Raw genomic sequence first — 18790 nt, 5'->3', positions numbered from 1 at the left:
GGTACAGCACTTAGGGTGTAGCCCTCAAAATAGTAGTTCTCCTCATCATTTCCTTGTCGACAAGGGTATTTGGAATTTTTAGGAAAAGAACAACAACAACAACAAACACTTAATTCAGGACTCAACTCTACCCATTACATTCTGTGAAACATCAGATAAATCCTTTTCTTCTTTGTTAAAACTGTATAAAGGATATAATAATACAAACTGAGTCTTCAGGTGTTTGCTATGATTAAATGAGAGAATACAGGTAAAAACATCTAGCATAAACCTGGTATATAGGCTGCTCAATAAATGTGTACTGAATCTGAACTTAAAGTCTATACCTCATCCAAATTGCAGATATTAATGTCTATATTCATCCACAGACATGGCAACCCCAAGTTAGTTACCTTTCCGATTTTACATGTTTCAAATTACTTGGTCTTAAAGAAGTGATTCATTTTTTTGTAGTCTATGTTAAAAGCCAGGTACTCGAAAAAAGTGGCTCTGTATTTGAGCCTTATATCTTTATGCAAGTTAATAAAGAGGCCAGGAACATTCTGCAGGTTTCAGAAATCTGGTGGCTGTTTCTTTAACTCTGCAACTTAGACAGAAGACTTCTGTTTCTTTACGAGCACACTACAGTGAATATTTTGTCTAGCTGCAGGGGAAAAGCTTTGTCATGGACTTTGCAGACAATAGCCTTAAAAGCAAAATGGTCTGCTTTTGGTGCTGGGAGGTTCAGGGGCCTATTGTTAGTGCACAATGGATTTCTATTGCTGCATTCCTGCTTTGCAAAGGTTTGTTAGCTTTTAATGACTGACAGTTCTCTATTGCAAATACCACATTGGCTGTGCCCTGTTTACATGCTTCTCAAGAATTTTTGTAGAGTGCTAGAAAAAAGAAACAGTAGTGTTTGTTTGACCTACCCTGATAAGGTTTAAAAAATAATTTCACTCATGAAATGTTTACTAGGAATGTAGAAACATTGGAAATCCTTGCAGAAGTATTTAAAGTTACCTTTAAAGCCTCTATAAACAGAAATATTGATTATAGTATAAGAATATATTTGATCCATTTTATTATACACAGAATTGTCATCACCATTTTTAAAACAATACAGTATAAAAAAAGGGATAATTTAAGAAAAATAAATTATTTAGGCTCTTTTTTCCTAAAATGTGAAAAAATGGAGATACATATTTTGTTACCATGGAAAAAAATACATTTCACACATTCCATAGGCAAATGTGTGCACAGTAGTTGGGGGTGTGTGTGTGTGTGTGTATGTGTGTGTGTGTGTGTGTGTGTGTGTGTGTGTGTGTTTGCACCTCATATACAGACTATGTAAAGCAGTAATTGTTCATAGCTTTTTTTTTCACTATTTTATTTTCCACAAGTTTTTGACATGTGAAAACAAAGCATTCCATATTGTTACAGCTATTCCAAGGAAAATTTCACCTTCACTTTATTGAAACACTCTACACCAGCTTTGTGACTCTGATACTGGTAGCTGATGGCTGTAAGAAAAATAGGTAGCATTAGCTAAAGATAAGAGTGAAGATGCCTTAAAATGCATTTTATGTGGGGAAAATTAACCAGTTTCTAATAATCTTATGGTCTCTAGGCCAGACGGTCCCTTTGATAAGTTAACATGTACTCCCTTTATGCTCCTAGTAGGGGGTAGACAAATGTCTGAACAAACACAAATACACATAAACATCAATGTGGAGAATGGCAGTGTATGTCTTAGATCCAGATAATAAGTGTGGGTATTGTTATTTCGATGGAGCATACTGGGACACTTAGCTTTTAGTACACTCCGTTTTCTAACTGAATGCAATGCTAATCGTGGTATTGAAAGCCATTGTAATTGTATACCCATCTAAATGCTGACAAGAATATACAATTACATTGTTTGGAACCCAGTTTAATGTTTGGGAGTTTTATTAGCATTTATATTTACTTATACATTAAAATCCAAACACAAAAAGAGAGGGCAAAACCATGGGATATATAGAAATAAATATCAGAGCATAACTTTGCTGTCTAAAATATGTGTACCCTGTTCCAATACAGGACATTTAAAAATAGTGTGATACAAATTGGAAATAAGCAAATAATAGGTTTCCATGATAGACATTACTCCCTAAATCTAGATTTTTGCAATCTTTATAAAGCTTCTTTCATACTTACTTTTTTTTTTTTTTTCAAATATTCGCCGTACTGGCAAATCTTGACACAGTGTGCTTACCACCACACAATGTTAAACACATATTATAAAGTAGATGTAATTGTAAACACACAGAGGGATATAATTACATGTAGCAGATTTAAGAGCTAATTCTTTGCCTTTTTTACTCTGCATTTTATCAACATAATTATTTTTTGACTGCAGACTAACACCCTGAAATTGACAAGCATCCATTATAGCAGGAATTTATTCACCAAATTGAAAAACAATGAACTGCAGGTTTATATGTACCCATTGTCATAAAGAATTAGAACGGCTTTGTTCCACAAGAGGAAAAAGCTAATGATTTTGAAACAGCAGGTGACAAAACACATTCTTTTTTCCTCCCCTGTTATCAGTTTGTTGATGAAGTCATTATGAACTGGGGCAGGGATAGGGATGGCCTTATTTTTAGCAGATAGACTTTTAATGAGCTCCATTGTAAAGATAGTCATGTTGATTTGCTTTCATTTTTTTTCTTTATTTAGAAACCCCCAGTATTGAAAAGCTACTCTCAAAGGACTGGAAAGACAAGCTTCTTGCAATGGGATCAGGGAACTTTGGTGAAATAAAAGGTAATATGTTTGCAATTATTTTGATCCAAAATGTACCAAAATGAAGTTAATATTTAGGAATATGAATGGTGATAAAGTACTTCTGTCCCCACCTCCTTTTGCTTTGTGAATTCTCTGTCTTTGGTGTTTCTTCTTTCTAGCTAGAAAGTGAATGTATCAGGGTTCTTGTTTTTTCTATTTGTGCCTTATGGGATAAGTGGTATGTTGTTTTAATAGAATAACCCCACTATATCTGTAATAGGCTTTGGTTTTCATTATTTTTTAAAAAAATAAATGATTTGCTTTATAAGTAGGAATGTATCTATGGCAGGATTAAAAACTGCATATTTTGAGATGATTTTTATATACGATGCATATTAGAAGTATGCATGTACATAATCTATATTTAAAACCAAAAATGATGAATGGCAAAAGCTTACTAAAAACTTGCTTTGCAGAAGAAGGACATTTCTGTTTGTTTTTTTTCTTGAGTCAGAAAATATATACAACTAAGAGAAAACTTCTATATGGACTTCAGATAATAGTAAATATTCATATCTTAATAAACTTTTACTAGTAACAAGAGGAGATTTAATTTCTCATATAAAAATATAACCAAATAATCCTTTCAAATTAATTTAAAAGTGTATTTTCTCAGAGCATAGTAGGCAATCTGTGGTTTTCTGTTTGTTGCCAATCGATCACTTTTGATTCTGAGTTCAAAAGGATTATTTTTTAGAAAAATATACTTATTCATCAATATTGAAATATTTAGTTACATATTACCCTGCTTATTTTGTGATAGAGGGTGAATATCTAAAATATCACCAGATTTATATTAATATACTGGTAGATGTAGAAATATGTGTATAAATAATTTACATGTGTATGTGCATGTGTTTTCCCAATGAGAGAGGCAATTGTCACTACATCCGAGCATTTTGGAGAAAGCCTAAGCGTAGATTGGTCTTTTCAAATGTTTGACCTACATGACACTAACATCTCAGGAAATTAAAACTTCCAGAAAACGTTTGATTGAATATTTCACTTTTCATTCATTTATTTGGAGTTTGCATATATTCAGGCTATGGTTACGTGAGTGGGTGGTGAGAGAATGAATAGGTGCTAATCAACAAATTCAGGAACCAAAACTTATAATGGAATCTCATTTAAACAATTAATAATATGCCTTAAGCTTGGAGATAAAGTTTAAATGCAACAGAGACGTTTCTTTTTCTGAGGCAGCAGCTCCCTTATTTTTTTGTTGTTGTTGGATTTTAACCCATTTGCACCTGAGGTGAAGGATGTATTCTCCAAGGTTCTTTATTCTCCTCTGACCTAGGTAATAACTGAGAGGAGAGCAGAGAAGACCGCCTGTTCCGAATCTTGTGATCTCATTCCATTGGAGGACAAACATATTTCCCTCCCTTGTTTTCCTCACAAGTCAGACTTAAAAGCAGCCACAGGAGTAATGATAAGCTGAGAGGAGAGGAGCCCAGCTGTCCTTTCAGGCTTGCCTGTGGGGTTAATTCAGGAAGCTATAGTACAGTCACAAAAGAAGTTTCTGTCTTTAATTTTGAGTTTTTTAAGCTTCGCATTAGAGGACAAGTTTGGTGCTTGTCCTCTGGTTCTGTTCAAAACATTGTTTTCTGTTGCATTTAAAAGCAACTGTAGATCTTTCTTCTGTTGAGGGGCATGATTATTAGGTGCTCAGATCAGGTTTGGCAGAAGACTGGGAAAATTGCGCTGGGTTCTTTTTCCTGCTGACTGTCCATGACAGTTGCAATTACTATCCATAGTTCATAGGTAGCTAGAAAGTGAAGAAGATACAACAATAGTGTGTTGCCCTCTGGGAGTAAATAAATTTGACTTAATGGTTCTTGGGGGTCAGACACAATGATTAGTAGTGCCCAGGAATGTGGTTTTCATGCCACCTCGGAAATTAGACAAGAACAATGGCTTAACTGTTTGGCACCTGTTTGTTTATGAAGCAAATAAAGGTGTAAGTCTCATATACAGGTACACTGTTTTTGATCAGGGTAGGGAAGGAGGAGTATGAGCTTTTTTTTTAAACCTAAAAATATGAACTTGTTCCATTATTAGATGATTTATTGATGATACTTTAGAATAACGTATTTGAATAGAATCTTGGCATATATTAGAATGTGTAGAGCCAGAGTATTTACTGAGTCTTCTTTGGGATTGAAACTTTCTCTTCCATTCACATTGGTCAGTTTTCATTTAACTTTTAATGAGTTCCAGGAAAGAGCGAGTGAGTGAATGAATGAGAGTGTGTGTGTGTGTGTCTGTGTGTGTGTCTGTGTGTGTGTGTGTGTGTGGGTGTCTGTGTGTGTGTGTGTCTGTGTGTGTGTGTGTGTGTGTGTGTGTGTGTCTGTGTGTGTGTGTGTGTGTGTGCTTATGCACCTATTCTCAAAAACTGTATCTAAGACTATAGCCAAGTGAGGACAGAGCTTAGTTCCTAAGTGCTGGCTTCGAGTTGCTGTGAGTTAATTATGTTCAGGGCATTTAGACAAAAATTAAAATTATAGTTTGGCAAAGTACAAAGAAGTATTTCTTCTTACTATTTTCGAAAGTAAAAATTAAAAACTTTTTAAAGTAGGAAAAATAAATAACATTTTGGTTGGGATAGTTTAGCTATCACTAAATTGTTGTCATACTCACTTAAAGGTAATCTCATTTTTTAAGAAACAATGTGAGTTTGTAAAGGTCACCACATCTAAGAGCATAAAATTATTTTTTCCTGTTAGATTATTTTGCCTGTTAGAATTTAAACCATTTTATGGTCTGATACTTTGGAAATGTGAAGTAATTAGGTTTTAAAGTTACATTAGAAACAATCCTCTAAAAAAATACAGTAGATCCAGTTTTGCAGAAAAATACATTTTGACTAAAAAGCTCTGCTGACAGCAAACAATCGGTGTATGTTATAAAATGATAGCTGCCTGGAAAAGTTATTTATTTCTTCTTCTCTAATCAGCCTTATGGTGTAACTGGCCAGTTTACGTTTTTTTTTCCCTTATCTATAGCAGAAGCACTGAATAAAGGTTGTGTGAAAGATGAAGAAATACCTTTTATAGCCTCATAGTTATTGAGCAGGAGAAAAATCAGCGCCCGCATTCCAGTTGGCAACCAATTGTGTCACACATTGTTTCAGGGAGCATGAAATTCCACTGCAATGAATATCATGGCATTGGTACTTCACTTGAGAACTGTGTTTGGGATCAATGGTGGCTTTGACTAATCTAAACAGATAATTTATTTTTCAATAAAGTCATTGAAAAAGTTGTGTTTCACTGGCTTACATTTATGTGTAGCATGATAACAACAATATTAGCATGTGAAAGTCTCTCACATATTTCTACCTTGGTGAGGTTATAAAAGAAGGGCGTTGTTTGAAAGGTTTTCTGGCTAGGCCGCTCAGAAATGCCTAGATCAGTTTCTCCACCGGACTTGTTGAAGAATTCTTTAGAGCCTGGTTTCTTTCCCATCAGTATCCCTGGCAGACAGACCCCTCTCACCCTATTCACAATGAATTAATTTAGGTCATCAAAGTGTTTTATCCGGTTTTAAGGAAATGCCAGCTGCAGTTAGTATAATAAAAAATTGGCTGTTTTTGAAAGCTATAATTTTGTTTTTTCCAAAAGTTGGGACATAAAGGCAAACACCGAACAGCTCTATAAGGCCAATAATGGATTCAAGGAAATAATCAATTCAGCAATACCATAGCCTTTCAGAACTCAGGAATTAAAGACATCGTATGTGGATTCAACATGTGGATTAAAGTAGATCCTCTATTAGGTGACGTGACATTTTGAGATAAAAGAGTTATGTGGCTTGAAAGATATAATTCTGTTTAAATAGCATTAGACAATTTGAAAACAAGCAGACTTGAACAAGAATCAGATCTCAGGTAATCTGGGGGGGGGCAGTGTCTGTCTTCCTCTCTTGTTGGATGAAAGAGCCACTGAAAGAAGCGTTAGTTGTAAATTTAGACTAACTTAAGTTAGTTTTCATTCATTGTATTTTCAGTTCATTCAACAAATACTGCTCTCTGGATATATCTGAGTTTCATTGGTTATCTCTTCAGTTTAAATGTGAACTTTATGAAGCAGACATTCTTGTCTGGCTTACACAAAGTGGCATCCCCAACACCTAGAATGGTGTGAGGCACATATTATAGGAGGAACTCTTCTGTGGAGATATGCTGAATGAATGAAAGAAAAGAGCCAGTCATTTGAGGTAGTGCTCAACTGGGGATGATTTTGCTCTGCCAGGGGAAATTGAGCAATGTCCGGAGACATTTTGGCATGTCATAACTAGGTGGGGTGTACTACCAGCATGGGGCCAGTGACACTAAACAACACAGCTCCCCAGAAAAACAATTGTATCTAAATGTCAATGGTGCCAAGGTTGGGAAACCCTGATCTAGGGGAAAAGTGTTCCAGGGGAAACATTGGCATGCAAAGGCCCTAAGTGGGAGCAAGTTTGCATATTGGTTTTAGAGGAATTCAAAGACGGCCATGTGACTGAAGCATTTTGGCAAAAGTGGGAGGTGATGATGCCAAGGGGTGGGGGGTCTGATCATTCAGGGCTTTATAAGGGTAGGGAGATTGAATCTTACTGTATACACAGAATGAGCTATGAAATGGTTTTATACAGGCATGTGACATAATCTGATTTACCTTTCTAAACGCCACTCTGAAGGTTTGCTTGGAAAATAGGTTTGAGTAGGGGAAGAAGTGGAAGCCGACAAAAGAGTTAGAAAACTGTTGTAGTAGTTAAGGCAAGAGATAGATGATGGTGGTCTTGATTAAGGGTTAGTGCTGCAAATGATGATTCATGGACTGACTTATAGTATTTTCTAGGGTTAAGAGGATTCCTCACACATTAGATATAGAAGATGAGGCAGAAAAAAGAATCCAAACAATATATGGATGGTGATATCTCTTACTGAGATGGGGATGACTGAAGCTGGTTTCCTTCCCTCGTGACTTCTGTAGCATTATATTAAGTCATGTCTGACATGTGCTTCTTCTATGGAACCTGCAGAACTATAAGAATCACCCAAATGATCGTCATGCCTGTGGTTACTAGGCAGTAGGAAGAACTAAAACATCGAATGTATTTGTCTCTTACTTTAGTAATCATTTTTCCCAAGGGAATTGAAACAGGCACTAGCATAGATTAAAATACATAAGAGTTGAAATAACTGAAAGAAATGAAAAAAATGATTATCAATGAAACATACATGAACAGAAAATCATGTCATTAGCTATCTGAATCTGATGGAGCTAGTCCATACATACACAACTGTGTCCCATAGTGTTAAATAATTGTATGAATCCTAAAGATCTCAATCTAAGTAAAGAAACAGTAGCTCCTCTTTTTGTTTTGTGGGCCTCTGGGATTTTCCAGTGATCTAATTTTCTTTCTTTCTTCTTCTTTTTTCTTTTTTTTCTTTTTAAGTCTAGGATGTTTTGTGGCCATTACTAGTTTCTCCAATGTTCGTAGATTACTTATTGGACCCTCCCCACTCACTGAGAGATAATTATAAAGAACATGATAATTTAGAAATGAAACCACAGTGCTCACTCTTTTATCTTGGTTTAGTACTTTTATAAAAATGGGGAAAATTTCTTTTACAGAAGCATAAGTTCCGTGGCCCAACTGTCCTGAGCCAAAACCAGAACACATATGCAAGTGATATAAGATAAAACATCTCCCTACTTCTCTTGGCTACATCACATGCCTAAACTTGAGATTTGTTTAAAGGGAAGGGACTTTATACTTTATGTCATTCATTAAACAGTTTTAGATGAATTTGTATATGCCAGATGCTATAGTAGATAATGAACATATAAAAGTTGGTGATTTACAATTGTTTCTGTCACAACTATGTCTGCTGACTTTAGGAGACAAATGTGAAAATACGATAATACAATGTAATGTTTAAGAACCATAATAAATGTATGTTCTGTGTAGATCCCTCAAAAAGGGAACAACTGTTATAGGTGGGAAAACGGAAAAGAATCATAAAGAACAAGACACAGGAGCTGGAACATAAAGAATGAATGTTTATGTAGTTGGCACTTGTGAATGGTGGCATTTGGGAAGGATGGCAGAAAATTCAGTATAGCTAGAATTTAAGACACACAAAGGAAGTGGAAAGCTGGGGTTATATTTTGAAGGACCTACTTCATTCTTAAGAATGAGTTGACATTTTACTCTGAAGACAGTGAAGGTGTTTAAACAGAGGAAGTGATATGATTAGATTTGTTTTCTAGAAAGATGATTTTGATACCTGGTTAGAGGATACACTTGCAGAGGGAAAAATTCATGACAGTAAGTTAGTTCTATTCAAGTTTGCTACAACAATTCATGAAAAAGACGATGAGGAATGGCAGTGGAGATGGAGAAGAGAAGCTTTCCCTACGTACTGTACAGCAGTGTTTATGTTATATTGCTACTGATGTAAAGGAAAACTGTTATGGGTTGAATTGTGTCCTCCCAAATGTTCATATGTTGACGTTCTAACACCTACTGCCTCAGAATGTGACAGTACTTGGAGAGAGGTTCTCTACAGAAGTAATTAAGTTTAAATGGGGGTTATTAGGGTCAGCCCTAATCTAATATGACTGGTCTCCTTATAAGAAAAGGAAATTTGGATACAGATGTATACAAAGAGAGATTATGTGAAAATACAGATAAAAGTCAGTCATTTATAAGCCTCAGAGAAAGGTCTGGAACAGATCCTTTCCTCACAGCCCTCCGAAGGAACCAACCCTTGTGACACCTGGTCTTGGACTTCTAGCCAATAAATTTAACTTTCTGTTGTTTAAGCCACCCAATCTCTGATACTTTGCTATGGTAGCCCTGGTAAACTAAGACAGAAATATTCTGATGTATGCTTAAATCTTTATTAAAAAAGGTAGGCTACACAAGAAAATAATGATGGTGGTTTCTTTCGAAGGGCAGTTTTGAGAGGAGATCTTTCACTGTATACCCTTTTGTAATTACTGTTTATTTACTCATGAACATAATAATATTGAAAAATAGTTTTAAATAATTAAAGAAAAGCAAAATAAAGCTATTTTGAGGAAAAATTATGATTTGTTGGGATAATGGATAACAGAGATGGGTAGGTGAGAAGAGAATTGAAGATGATGTTAGTAGTAGCTTAGAATGTTAATTGGTTGATAATGTTTTTAAAATTGGAGTAAAACGCAGAGTTCCATCTTATACATGTTAAATTTTAAAACTGAGATCTATACTCAGAGATAATCATTCTACGTCTAGAAATATGTTGCTAGGGCTGGAAGACAAGCTTAGGGTTGGCACGCACCTTAATAGATCACCGACTCTAAGACAATATCCATTGTAAGACTCAGAGAGTTTAAAATATACAAAATAAAGGTCTTAGAATTGTTGGAATGCAGAATTTAGGAATTGAATCATGCTAGTTAGCTCAGGACCACACAAAAAAAAAAAAAAAAAAAAAAGCCAGAGAAAGAATAGGGGTCCTTTCCCAAAAAGGGACTGGGAAGAATATGAGCATTTGTAAGTGGGCAGAAGAGGAAGAACCAGTAGAGAAGATTGAGAAGAAAGTTTAGCTAAGTAGGATTGAAACAGAATAGAGTTGTGTCTGAGAAGTCATAGGAGGTCTGACAACTAAATTCGTGAACTTGTTGCAACAATGTTGCTAAATGTTTTTTGATATCAGAGGGATTATAAATTATGAATTTGTGCCAAGTAGACAAACAGTTAACCATGTTTACTATTTGGAAGTGCTGAAAAGGCTGCGTGAAAAAGATAGATGACATGAATTTTTCCAAGACAATTCATGCCTCTTACATCACAACAATGCATGAGCTCACACGGCACTGTCGGTGAGGGAGTTTTTAGCCAGTAAACAAATAACTGTACTGGAACACCCTCCCTACTCACCTGATCTGGCCCCCATTGACTTCTTTTTTTACCCAAAGGTAAAGGAAATATTGAAAGGAAGACATTTTGATGACATTCAGGACATCAAGAGTAATATGACCACAGCTCTGATGGCCATTCCAGAAAAAGAGTTCCAAAATTGCTTTGAAGGGTGGACTAGGCACTGGTGTCGGTGCACAGCTCCCCAAGGGGAGTACTTCGAAGGTGACCATAGGGATATTTAGCATGAGGCATGTGGCACATTTGCTAGGATGACTTAATGAACTTAATTGTCACACCTCATAGGAGAAGATCAAGATGAAGGGTGGTAGGCTAAAGGTTCAAAAACTTTGAATTGAATATGGATCCTGAAATTAATTTGTTGTAAATCTCAAGTAAAGTTTATTTACATCTATATTACTAAGACCAAAGGATTTTGTTAATCTTTCATATACTGATGCCAGAATGATATTTGTTTATACTCATCATCAAATAAGTGTATTTCTTGACACATTGGTATTCTATCAGTTATTAAAATGCATAATGCCACCTTAAGCTTTTAAATTATTCTTCCATATATGTACATGGAATACATTTTTCTGAGTGTATAAATAATAATATTCATTGTAGAAACATTTTTAAATATAAAAATATGAAAAAAATATTAAAATGACCTGTGAGCCACTATTAATATATAGATAAATTTTCTTCCAGTTTTTTTTCTGTATAGATATAAACATACATTGAGATGTTTACATAGAAGTTTCATTTCTATCCAACTTTTTCACCTGCCTTTATATCATAAACAAGTTCCCATTTCATTAAATATTGTTAAATATTTTTTTTTGCATAGATACAAAATACTCTAGCATATGGATATCCCATAATTGTTTGATTATTCCCATTTGACATGTAGATTGTTTTTAGTATTTCATTTAAAACACTTATTATTACTTGTCCTCATTTCCTGCAATTTTCTTGGGTTAGATTTTTAGAAATGAAATTGCCCCCTGAAGATTATGAGGATTACAAGGACATAATATGTATTATTTTTCCTAGTAAGCACCCTAGAATTGTGGTAGCCATATACTCCTCTACTGACAATGTATGAAGATGCACATTTTTACCATCATTGAAATATTATCATTTAAAAAATATTCCCAGTATTTAGAGTACTTAACATTAGGGTTCTAATTACAATAGTCATATACTTATTATTTTTAGAGTAACTGTTCTTCTTTTTGATGGAATCCAAATATCTGAGGTATAATAAAGTATTAGTGGTAATCTATTGAGTACCTGCTGCAGATAAGGTATTAGGAATAAGGAATGTAAGACATGATTTTTGCCTTATATTTACTAGGATTTGTTTCTTGGATGCTTCTTCTCTAGCTTATTTTCTAAATTACATTAGAAAATTTATTTGTATTCCAAATGGGCACAGGAAAATTATAAACCACTGACTATAGCTACTACTTCCTGAAAAAGCTCATGCTTTTTCAGCATAAATTGATAGGGAGCAATGCAGTGGAATGAGGAAGGACGACTGAGTTATAACAGATTCTTCTATTTAATTACATATACAGGTGGCAAATGCATTATTAAAAATAATGCTTAGTGTCTTATGTTTCAAGTGAAAATTGTAATTAAAAATATGTTCTCTCCTACTGCTAGTACGTTACCATAGGGGTCTCATCTGTCTAGTGAATTTTGAAAGAAGAATTAAAAGTGATAATGTTTCTGTGTCAGTGAACTGCTCACATTTCCAGTGTATCAAATAAGTATTTTATCCTGACTAAGACAATTCACTGGCATGTTTTAAAATCTTGAGCATGGTATTTATTTTAAATGAGTGCTCTGACTTCTTTAAATCATGGATTTAACTATAATCTTGAGTGACCATAATGTGATCTGTTAGTTTTCCAACAACATTACATTATTTCATGATAGACTAAATTTACATCTTAAACTTGAGTATTTTCTCTGCTAGCTGTATTCTATTTTTGAAGAAAGTCTAAGCGGCCTATGAGAAAACAGTCAAAAACTTGATTGGCTAATAAATGTTTTTCTACCCTTTTAATGTAGGATTCCTTAGTTCTGATTTTTAAGATTCTTTTTAAAGAATCATATCACTGATAGTAATACCTTGATCTCTTAATCATTATATTTATTAAATGTTCATGTTTTTGTCTGGCTTCTTTAATTGATTAAAAAAAGAACTACTTAGGTATTTTTTGTTTCCATCAGATCCCAGCATATAACACTAAAAATAGTAGGTGCTCTGCCGACAGTTTTTGATTTATTTGTAAAATAAAAGGAAAAACAAGCTGTAGATTATTATTTGTTATAAATTGAAAAAATCAAAATATTTGTGCATTCTGATATTTTGCAATGGGTAAATAACTATCACTTTTTACTGTTGAGTTAAAATCTAAAAGAAGGTAAGTATATGTGTGTTGAACCTTATCTTTGAAATAGTGCTCTACACAACAGAATTATCGTCACTGAAAAATCACTGTCTTCTCATTTCTCCTTTCTTGTATGTTTTATTGTCACATTATTTTCAGGGACTCCCGAAAGTCTCGCTGAGAAGGAGAGGCAGCTCATGGGTATGATCAACCAGCTGACCAGTCTGCGAGAGCAGTTGTTGGCTGCCCATGATGAGCAGAAGAAACTGGCTGCATCACAGATTGAGAAGCAGCGCCAGCAAATGGAGCTGGCCAAGCAGCAACAGGAACAGGTGAGTAAGAACTAGGTTTTGTTTTACCTGCTATTTATGTCACTCTCAGTAGGCACACAAAGGTCAATTAAATCCTCTTCTTTCTTCCCCAACATAAATATAATAAAAAGGCAAAACACCAAAGCAAACAAACAACTCTGATCTGAAGGAGCTTATCAACTATTTTAGTGGTACGAAGCATGGAAGTAACTATCATCAAGGTGAAACACTGATAGCTCATGAGAGAAGTACCAAAAAGAACCATAGAGAGCCAAGAGAACATTTCCAGTCAGGGACATTATGAAAGATTTCATTAAACAGGTGTTTGGTATGAGCTTTGAAGAAAAGGTGGGATTCACCAAGTGAAGTAAATTTTCAATTGTGGGGCAGGAATTTTAGACAGGAGGGTATTAAAATATCTTAAATAAGAAGGAGTAAGGATCTAAACTAGATAGGGTAATAAATATGGAAAAAAGAAGAAAGGAATAAAAACCTTGAGCAGCGCAGAGGTTTCACCAAAAAGTTATGGTTAGTTGAACTTTTTGAGTGGGCAAAAGGAAAAAGAAGAGTTTTGAGCTTGAGTCATAGTTGGGGGAAAAGCAGGTGGCTTGATGATGAGTATGTTGCATTAGAGTTGTTGTCAGGTTGTCTATCTGTAGGTATATGTGAGACAGGCAGAAATACCAGTCAGCAGTTTGGGAGAGAGGGCTGAGCTAATTGGTTGATTATCTACAAATACAGATGGTAGTTTAAATCACTAGAGTAGATAAGTTGTATTTATTTGTTCAACAAATACTAATCAAGTGCTTCTTATGTGCCAGGCACTGTGTTAACTGCTTAGCCTACCTCAGTCAACCAGAAAGACAAACCCCTAAGTTCTAATAGAAAGAGGTGATTAACAAAGAAAAAGAGAAATTAGCAAAATAATTTCAAGTAGTGTTAAGTAATTTGAAGAAATGTAAGAATAACTTGATAAATAGATGACTGGTATAGCAAGGCAGTGTTTCCTAGATTGGGTAGTTAGATCTGGCAATTAAGCTAAGATTTAAATGACACATAAGACAGCCATATTGATACCGGGGCTCAGAGTGTTTCATGCAGAGAAATGACAGGTTTATAGCCTTAAATTAGAGTGATGGTGATATCACAAGAAAGTGGATCCTTGGGAGATACTGGTATATAGCTGGTAGAGAAAGGAAAATGAACATGTCGAGAAGCAAGAAGCTACCAGGTTTGTCATTTAGATTCTTGTCATTGGCCTTTAAGAGTATGGCTTCTATGGAGCTTTAGTAGTAGAATTCAGACAATGAAAATTGACATGTAGAAGAATTGATGTATAGTGGGAAAATGGTGGCAATGTATAAGAACTATTACTTAAAAAGAAAATTGGTAGTAATGATAAGGGAAGATAGTGGGTGTCATAGGGTCATAGGGTGAGCTTACATGTAAAGATGGTGCATCTTTTCCAGGACTAACTCCCTTTAACATCTCATGCTCTGGGCTCAGTCCACTCACCATCCTAACTGGAGGAGAACCATTTATTTAGTCAAGGATATTTGTGTTCCTCCACAAATACTGCAAAACCTTCTAAACAGCTTTCAAATTGTAAACTAGCAGAGTGGAAAGAGGTAAAGAAATATTCGGATTATATTTGAGGAGACCCACTTTCATTCAGTTTATTCTACTTGGTGATTCATCCATGCTTGATAGATCACATTTTATTTTTAATGAAACACCTCATAATTTTCCTTAAAGATATATTTGGCCTATCATTGGCTATGGGGCATATTCCTCTTGGTTTATCCCTATGATTAAACAATTCAGAATGGTTGCCTACGACAGTCTACAAAAACACCACTCTTGCATTTTTAACTATCAATACCTTCAGACACCTAAATTTGGAAAATTCTAGGAGCCTCTGAAACTGTAGGTCTGATGGGGATATTTCTTTGTAGGGTATCCCTACTTTGATGGGCACACTTGTCCTAAAAAAAACTGAGCAATCACTAATGGAGAGCAGGTTCCTATCTTTCTCTATTACATCCTGGCCCATCCCTAAATATCATAAAGGATTCTAGAATTTTTTTATTTTCTCTGACATTCTCCTTGGAACTTCAGAAATCCTTAAGTTCTTCCAGAATTGCTTCCCTATATTGGAGATGCCGTACAATGATGCCTGTACAGCCTGAGAGAAGGTCCCTCCTGATAGCTACAGGTCAGATTTCTAGAGTCTAGTCTCTTCTTCCAGATCTGCCCACCATGCAGTGCTGGCATGCCTAGTCACCACACTCACGGTGTGATCTTTTCATCAGGCCACAGGAGATTTCTGAAGGACGTTTAGTATTTATTCCATAAGATTGAGGTCAGGCTGATCTTCTCCTGAGCACTCCTTTTCTGACTCTCGTCCTAACACTCCCTACTCAATATAGGGTGTCCCTACTCTGTGCACCCTAGTCTTCCTATTACAGCCCCTAGAGATACTAATGAACTTGTTTACTGATCAGCCGTTCTACCAGACTCTGAGCCCCATTCCACGTTCATCTAGTCAACAAATAATTATTGAGCACCAATTTGATGCCAGGTTCTGTTCTAGTTACTAGGATACAACAAGGAATAAAAGAGACACAAATCTCTCATGGATTGAATTCTAGTTGGGGAAGAGATAGACAATAAATAAATAAAAAGTAAAATATAGTATATATTGATAAGGATTATGGGAAAAAATAAAGCAGAGAATTAGGGCTGAGGGTGCCAGATAGAAAGATAGGCTCTTTTAAAACGAGCGCTCAGGGAAGACCTTATTGACAGGGTGATATGTGAGCAGAGACTTGGAGAAGGTGAAGGGAGTGAGCAATGCAGTTATCTAGGAAAAGAGTGTTTCAGATGGAGGGGAAAGCAAGAGACCCAGAGGCAGGGGTATCCTTGGGAGGTAGGAACATCCTTGGTGTGTTCAAGAGACAGGAGAGCAGTGTGGCAAGCGTAGAGTGACAAAGGGAAGAGAGGGAGGAGAAGAAACCAAAGAGGTAGCAGGAAGCCAAATCATATTGGGCTTGCAGGCATTATATGGACACTGGCTTTTACTCTCAATGAGACAAAGTGTTTTGAAAAGATGAATAACATGACACAATTTATATTTTCAAAGGCTCTCTCCAGATGCTGCTTTATAATAGATTTTAGGGAGCAAAGGCAGAAGCAGAAATAACAGATTGGAGGCTTTTGGAACAATCCAGGCAAGATGCAACACAAGTTTGGAACAGGATGAAGGGTGGAGATGTATGAAGTGATTAGTTTCTTGATAAATTCTTAAGATGCTAAGAGTATTTGAATATCAGCTGAAATACTGGTATGTGGGGGGAAAGAACTGAACTCAAGGCAAAAGGTGATATTCCTTTTTCTATTATCTCCTTTCTTCAGAAAAAAAAAAAATGATTTTAGTTTACCACATTCCTAAGATAAAAGAAACCATAATTGTACCAATGTCCATAAGGGAAATAAAAAGTTCATTTTGTAGCCACGTAGACCCATCCCCTTCACATTGGTTCTTTATTCTTATTCATAGTAAAATATTCTACAGGTATCAAATTTTTTTCCTGAATTTTCAGCTTTCTGATACTGAAGTTAAGGAACATACTTCTTTATGAACATGAAAGTGATTTTAATATGAGAATAAGATGTAACACTTATTTATAAGATAATGATAAGTTACATTCTCATGGGAAGGTTTCCTACCCTACATGATGCAAAGAAGTCATGAAAATTGTCTTCTTGTCTATTCAGTCAAGCATTCTTCATCAAGTCTTCATTCTATACTCCTTTTGCCCCAGGCTTTTTGCAAATGATAAGCAAAATATACATGATCTCTAACATTGCTGTATTTATGGATTTCTACCTAGGAGACAGAGATGTTAATGAAAACAAAACAAAAATAACTATGAAATCATAGTGTGGTATGTGTTAAGTTAGAGGATGTTATCAGAGCAAATAAGAGGGTGATTATGCTAGTCGCTGGCTTAAAGAACACTTCAGATGACCACATTGAGGGCCAAGTCCTGAGTTTAGTTTTAAACCTGTTGAATTTGAAGGACCTTTGGGAATGTCATTGGATAAATGGGTCTGAAGCTTACAGCAAAGGTCTAAGCTAGAAAAACAAATTTATAATCACTTGGCATACATGTGGAAAGTAGGTACATAAAGGAAAATAACTGAGGCTAAAATTAAGCCTTCCAAAACTACAACTTTGGATGGCTGGACAGAGCCTTTGAAGGTGACTGAGAAGGAATAGACTGAGAGGTAGGAACAAAACTAGGAAAATGTGATGTCCTAGAAGCCAAGGAAGAAAGTTCAGGATCACTGACAACACTTAAGTGTTGAATTCTGATGAAAGGTCAAAAGGTGAAGACTGAAAAACACTTCAGAATTTTAAAAAATGAAAGTGACTGGTGACTTTATTAAGAATCATTTTAGTAGAAAATAGGAACAAAAACTAGAATAGAGTCCATTGAAGAGCTGGCCATTTAGGGGTTTGTGGGAAGAAGAAATGAGGACAGTATTTACCAAAAAACAAAACAAAAATACCAAAACGTCACCAAGGAATCAAGCATCTTGCAATACTTTCTGCTACTCTGAACTCCTTGGTCAAGACAACCTCACATTTATGCAATATTCTTTTTTGTAGAAAAGAGCTGAGACGTCAAAGACAATACCTTCTTAATATATTACCAGGAAGTGGGGTTTTTGAAACTCTAGCATTTCATATTGGATTGGATCACCATTGTATTGTCTTAGGCTTCTTTTTTTTTTTTTTTTTGGGGGGGGGGGTGGGGTGGCAAATGAGACATAATGGTTCCTGAAGACTAAATGTCTTTTTGATCCTACTTAAGGATGAATTTCTGGTACTGTAGGGACACACGTACATCTGTTTGCATCATCTGAATCAGGCCAGATCACACTTTGAGAAACAGAACATTGGTAATTTCCCCCCAGAGTACAATACACTTTAAAATTTTTCATGTGCAATTTCTCCACAGATTGCAAGACAACAGCAGCAGCTTCTGCAGCAACAACACAAAATCAATTTGCTTCAGCAACAGATCCAGGTCAGAAATCATAATTTCAAATATATGTCCAATTAAAAAGTATATATTTGTGTATAATTCTTTCAGATTCTCAGATGAAGGGAACTAAAATGACCTCCAAAGTAAAAATGACTTTCACCCTAGTTCATGATGTGTTGCCTCCCGTACCATGAGAATTGTGAAAATGGTAGCTCTCTGTCATAGGCCTTCCTGTGGCAGGGAGCTCCAGTCTAAACAAGCTGATGGTAATTTTCATTTTATATTGAAGTGGAATTAATGTTAG

The 18790-nt window shown here is 35.5% G+C and overlaps 1 protein-coding gene across 21 annotated transcripts in view; it reads left to right on the top strand.

Moving 5' to 3' along the window:
• Window positions 1-18790, top strand: part of SOX5 (SRY-box transcription factor 5) — a 946176-nt gene that overhangs the window by 726953 nt on the left and 200433 nt on the right. For all 21 annotated transcript variants that reach the window (XM_088798391.1, XM_088798399.1, XM_088798419.1 and 18 more), the window contains 3 exons: window positions 2704-2790; window positions 13281-13453; window positions 18460-18528. In XM_088798391.1, the coding sequence (XP_088654517.1) occupies window positions 2704-2790; window positions 13281-13453; window positions 18460-18528 (329 nt within the window). The remainder of the gene's footprint in view (window positions 1-2703; window positions 2791-13280; window positions 13454-18459; window positions 18529-18790) is intronic.

Source organism: Rhinolophus sinicus, chromosome 1 (genome assembly GCF_057876585.1).
Source record: "Rhinolophus sinicus isolate RSI-liver-muscle chromosome 1, RSI-T2T, whole genome shotgun sequence".
NCBI lineage: Eukaryota > Metazoa > Chordata > Mammalia > Chiroptera > Rhinolophidae > Rhinolophus > Rhinolophus sinicus.
This window is presented reverse-complemented; position numbering and strand designations above follow the sequence as displayed.